Below are 5977 nucleotides of genomic sequence, written 5' to 3'. Positions count from 1 at the left end.
CCCTACGTCGCCACTCTCACTTTATGGCTATTAATCTTCTGTGTTGAACCTGTGTATCTTTGATCAATCCCACAGTCTTTTCCACATAATGAAGCTCTCTTCGGAAAAAATAAGCCACATTCATAAAAACCAAGAAAAGCGCTAGTTACCGTTAGTAGGAGCAAGTCAAGTCTGCTATAAGTACGAATAATATTTTTGCTCCATTAATTCATACTTTACAACACCTTCCTCTCAATACTTTGGTGTGCCACATAAAATAACCCCTTTAACGATGTTTGAAAATTGTCAAAAGGGAGAATAAAGGTCTTTCATACCAACTTGACAATAATAATAATAATATGTTGTTGTTGTTGGAAGTTCTCTGTACTGCTCCTTGTTTAACTTAATGCGGCCCTGCTGTGATTCAGAGTTGTGAGGAGACAATCTGAAGACCCTTGAAACAGATTTCTGCCTTTCCACTTGGCTGGAAATGCTCACAGCATGGCTAAATGTGGTCGCAAAACGTGATGGCAGAACTATGCCAACACTCCCAGTGCTCCCAGCACTCCCAGCAGCCTGACGCCAGTTGGCGACTTTGCCCCGTTCTGCGCGCCAGGAATCAAAAATACCCATATAAATTATCCATTTCCAAATCAGCCTCGTCCTTCGGCCAATCTTTGGCTTAATGAATTCAATGTGACTGCGCAGTTTGAAGTGGGGGGGGGGGGGTGCTTACGGGGTTGGAGACTGTCTGACGGGATGAGGCCTGTACGGTCAAGGCAGTCTGGCAGCTTGGCAGGGACATTTTCGATCAAATAAAAGCTGTTATGTTACACCTTTTAATGGGTGCGTAGCTCCCTTAAAGTAGAAAAGGTGCGAGCCCACCACCACAAACCTGTCGGTATCCCCTGAACTGTATTTCCATAATATTCACACCATCTCAGACACAGTCTTCCCCATTTTGATGATTAACGTCACACCATATATAAATTAGTTGACACTGTGAAACATGATGATTTTTCTTGGGGTACACATGGATCCCATTTTAAGAAACACACCCATTTGCTAATAAACATGGGTTATTAGACACTGTTGATACTTAGTGATTAATTAATTAATAGTAAAGTAAAAAGGGGTCATCTAGATGAACAGCCCAGACCTCCTGAAGCCCAGTAAGAAAGAAAGAAAGTCACTTTCGGCTTTTCCCCGTTTAGGGGTCGCCACAGCGAATCGTCACACTGACGACTGGCATGTTGACATTTGGCACGTGTTTTACGACAGATGCCCTTTCTGAGCAACTCTGATTCGAACCCGGGCCTTAACCACTAGCCTACCAGGGACGGCACCTCCTGAAGCGCAGTAAATGCTCCTTTACCTGGATGACCCTCATGTTGAGGCCGGTCTCCTGGGCCAGCTGTTCCCTGATGTGTCTGGTGGGTTTAGGGGTGGCAGCGAACGCGGCCTTTAGTGTCTCCAGCTGCTTGGCCTTGATGGTGGTGCGCGGGCCACGCCGCTTCCCTCCGAGGTTCTGGTCGTCGTTCTCGTTATTGACTGTTTCCTTGTCGGACAGGGCGGCTATCTCTGTATCCTTTAGGACTACGTCGTCCTGTAGCTGGTCTTGGGAGTCCGGTGATAAGCTCGGGTCGCTGCATGCCGTTACTATAGAAATGGCACACCAGAACACCCAGAGTCATTTTTTTGCGTAGATAATTTTTGCAGTGCAATCAGTCTTATTCTTCCGTGGCTTTTCTCAGTTGTAGTGGCCAAAAGTGGTTGAACTATGAGCTGAGGTCGATGATGCAAACTACCACCACCAATAATAAAAACATAGTACAAGGTTAATTTAGGTTTTGAACTTTAAACCCGTATTTATTAACATGTGAGCATTTGTTTTACTAACAAAAAACAGCTGCTTTATGTGTTTACCTCCTCTACGGTGTTGATAAGTGACTTGAATATTTAGTAAACAATAAAAAAAAATCTTAAAAATATACAAATCCTGAAAAATACTGAAATAGGCCTACGGCATATTTAGGCTACATTACATGCCCTGTTAAAGATCAGCGTCTGAACTGGGGTAAGACAAAATAAACGAGTTAAACTGAAACTATTACCCATTTTGCAAGAGAATGATCATTGCTGAGCCCTACTCGCTGCATGCGGTCTAAGCCCTGGTCATGGAAATGATGAAGCCACAGCGGGGCCGAACACATCACATTCATCACAATTTATCCTGAATGCTGCTGTCTCTCTCTCTCTCTCTCTCTCTCTCTCTCTCACACACACACACACACACACACACACACATACACTGGCAGGGTTCCTCAGTACCTGAGAGGAGATTGGTGTCTTTTACACTGGTGTTGTTTAAGTAATCGTCTTTGCAGACGAATTTATTCTCGTCTATGATGTAGAGCTCCTCGCCGGTGGACAGCTGCTTATTGCACATCATGCAAGTAAAGCAGTTGAGGTGAAATACTTTGCTCCGGGCCCTTCGGACCAAGTCGTTTGGAGAGATGCCCTGCGAACAGCCGCCACACTTCGTGCCGAACCGCCTGCAGGAGGAAAAATAGCTCGGAATATTATTGTTATCAAAAAAGATTTTGGATTGCTTAGATACTGTTCAGCGTCCGAGCAGGGCTGGTGATAAGGTGACACTGGGAACGGAATGAGCGGTCTGTATTATTTTAAAATGCTGTTGACTTGACTAAATATAATTTGACATCACATTTTTGTACAAAAAAAACTTAAACATGTATAATGAAATCTGCCCATAAAGTCGCACCTAATTGTCATTTCATTTTAATTCCATGATGATTCTAAAGTCAAATAGGGATTTCTATCATAAACGGTAAACGAACAGTAAAATGAAAAACGAAGCTTTTGTAGAATACCTTGAGATAGTGGACCAAAAAAAAAAAAGAAAAGAAAAAGCATCACTTCTTAAGGAGCTTTTTTGGAATCTGTGCTTTTTCCACAAATCCAGGATCAATCTTGATCTTCTAGATATTCAGTACTGGCATTTTGAATAATAACGACAAGCAAAATAATAATAATAATAATTTTGTTTGTATTATGTGTACGGCTAAAACCTATACATAAGCACATTTTTGAAAAACGATGCTGTATCTATTAAAAGAAAATGTAGTAATATGGCGCATAAGCTCAAGCTTATTTTTTCACATTATTAAACACGATAACTTGAATTCCATACTCCTAAAGCCACAGCTACAGTCAGATCCACTTAAGTGACACATTTTATTTTTATCTTTATATTTCCCATCTTTATGACATGTTTTCAGTGGTGACGGGTTCTTTTAATAGCCCAGCACGTTGGTTTTAGAATAATAAACAACAGCCCTGCCGTTGACTTTGCCGTTAAACAATGTGTACTGAGTGGTGTGCACTGCTTGTTGACTGCACGTCTGTGATTGTATTGTCTGTGGACTTTATCTTTTCAACTAGTTTACTATTCAAATCCATTTATCACGTCCTCCTCAGTCGCACTAAGCAAACACACCGGGCAGCGGCTGCTCCGGCCCGGGTTTGATCCTCTGCGCTCCCCCGGCTGCTCGCATGCTGTAAAAACAACACTCCAAGTGTGAGTTCCTCGATTTCCTAACAAACCGCCCACTCTCCCCGCTGAGAGCGAGCGCACACGCATTTAATGTTGCTGTCTCTCTTTTGTTGTTGTTTTACTTAAGAATTCAAATTAACAAGCTTTTAATTACTTTCTTTTAATCAAAGCGCATCGCCTGCAAGTCCTCATTCACGCCTACAGGCACGGATAGGTTTCTATTAATTTATGTAAAGAGAAACAAAATAAAGCAGGGAGTCTGCGTTCATTGTAAATTCGTGTAGTCATGTGGGCGCAGTCAACAGATGTGCCAACACTGTATTATTTCTTTCGGAGTTTGGTGTTTACCTTTACTGGCTTAAATATGAAAACGTTAAGAATGGCGTCTCTCTGCTGATGTATAATAAATACAATCTGGCTAAGTTAAAGTTGTAAATAATATTTTAGATACGGCTATTTTATCTGCAAAGACTAAGATGTTTTTCAGTAAAGTCTAAATATCTATGACGCACCACCACCATATTTGTTCCTATTTTATGCCACTGTTTAAATTTCTTTATATAATTTCCTAAAGGCCTATGTGCATTGTTTTCTACTGCTTCTACAGTTCGGCTCCTGACATTAAACCAGACACATTGTTACTAACACTGGTGATGAGTTACAGTGTCACCTTCCCCAGGCTTACCTAAAGAAGTCATTTTTGCAGTACAGTCTCCCCTCTCGAGAAAAACATTTCTCTGTCAAATTACATTTGCACTCGCAGCACTGAACGCACTTGACATGCCAGGCTCTGTCCAACACGTTAAGCAGAAAGCGGTCCAAGATAGGCCTCTCGCAGCCGGCGCAGTGGACCATGGCTTTGGCTGGGCTACAACCCCACAAACGAAGCACTCACACACACACACACACACACACACACACACACAAACACAATCAACAGCACAGGCCGAGCATTGGCCGAGTTTCTGCTCTCCCCCTCTCTGATTCGAGGTCCCGGGTCAGTGTGAGCAGAGAAGCCAGTCGATCAGGTGTCACCACAGATTTCTCCCGGCATGCGTAAAAAGGATCAGCGTCCAAAAAAACACACGGGAATGAATGGCGACCGCGTCCCCTCTTTCCGATAGACAAGCAAAAAGGTATAAATAAATAAAAATCTGTCCTTTATTGGATCCGGGGCAAAACACGCAATTCAGTCAAAATGTAGATTTCAGCACAGGAAGCTGCAGATTGGCTCAGACTAAAAGCCCGGAGCCAGCTTGGTTGTCCCGGCGCTCTTGGAAGTAACACATGAGCGTCGTTTGCCAGTCAGCACTGGAAGGGGCGTCTAATAAAATGCTTTGAAGGCAGAGCTGTCACACAACAAGACACGCACGCCTATAAATAATTCAGTGTACCTTCACATGGCAGCGTCTCCACTGTTTAAAACCCGGCGAGAAAAAAATCACACCAAAAGAGTGGTTCCCTCTGTTGCTCTGGATGATCCTGGATTTTGAGCTTCTGGTGGCGGGGGATGCTGGGATGCGCTGGCGGCTCCGGTGGTAGTCAGTGTGTATGCAGGGATGCCCTCAGTCTCCAGTACTTGGTGAATGCTGGGATGCGCTGGGTCTCCAGTACACTGTCTTGCTCCTAAAGCTCCAGCCCAGCCTTATTCCCAACCTCCTGACGTCAGGCCGCGGCCGGACCAATCAGCAACAAGCCATGCCAGCGACCATCAAGCCGCCCCATCATAACCCAGCGAGGGCTCTGCCTGCTATTTATGCCGCACACTCAAGACACCAATTGTCAAGAATTTCCCTGCCAACTGTCATATGTTAGTGAATGTGTTTTGAGGAAGCAGCCGCGGTGGAGGGCAAGCAGCGCGGAGTGAGAGACGCCATTTTTCAGCTGCTGAGCAAATTGTCTTCTGGGCATGAGGGGGACATGAAGGAGGAATCCGAACAGGTACATACTGTACTGTGGCGTCTTCAGGATAAAGAAGCTGGAGGCGCAGATTGCACTGCGTGCTCCCTGTTTATTCATGTTAAGTTACTTTGCGCCAGAAAATTACACACAAGTTGGGTATGTTTGTTTTGTGAAAATGTCTGGAGACTTTTGTTATCAATAAATCAACTGTATAAAAAAAACTAAAATTAACTGCTTCACACATATGGCTGAATGTTTCATTAGACTGCAGGAAACTGCAGAACTACTCTGCCAGGCTCGTGTTCAGATATTAACTGGGTTCAGAGAAACGGTGTTGCCGATCTCCGCCTTTCCCAGTGTCATGCACTATTAGGCTACTGTACTGTCAAGTGCATTTACCTAAACAATGTTTCCTTGCGCTTTAGCAATAGCGCACCTTGGCTGTTTTTCTTTGGTGTGATGAAGAGGAAGCGTGGAAGTGAAAGACTGAAAGGCTCTAAAGTTGACAGCTCCTGTAGC

At 43.9% G+C, this 5977-nt stretch overlaps 1 protein-coding gene across 1 annotated transcript in view; it reads right to left on the bottom strand.

Annotated features, from left to right (window-relative positions):
• LOC109951361 (LIM/homeobox protein Lhx1) overlaps window positions 1-4843 on the bottom strand; it is a 7293-nt gene extending 2450 nt beyond the window's left edge. The window contains exons 1-3 of the mRNA XM_020585828.1: window positions 4242-4843; window positions 2311-2534; window positions 1355-1638 (exon numbers count right to left, since the gene is read on the bottom strand). Coding sequence (XP_020441484.1) covers window positions 1355-1638; window positions 2311-2534; window positions 4242-4411 — 678 coding nt within the window. The 5' untranslated portion in view covers window positions 4412-4843. The remainder of the gene's footprint in view (window positions 1-1354; window positions 1639-2310; window positions 2535-4241) is intronic.
• Between the last annotated feature and the right edge of the window lie 1134 nt (window positions 4844-5977).

Source organism: Monopterus albus, unplaced genomic scaffold (assembly GCF_001952655.1).
Source record: "Monopterus albus unplaced genomic scaffold, M_albus_1.0 scaffold379.1, whole genome shotgun sequence".
Taxonomy (NCBI): Eukaryota; Metazoa; Chordata; class Actinopteri; order Synbranchiformes; family Synbranchidae; genus Monopterus; species Monopterus albus.
The sequence above is the reverse complement of the archived record's forward strand: the minus strand, read 5'-3'. Positions and strand labels throughout refer to the sequence as shown.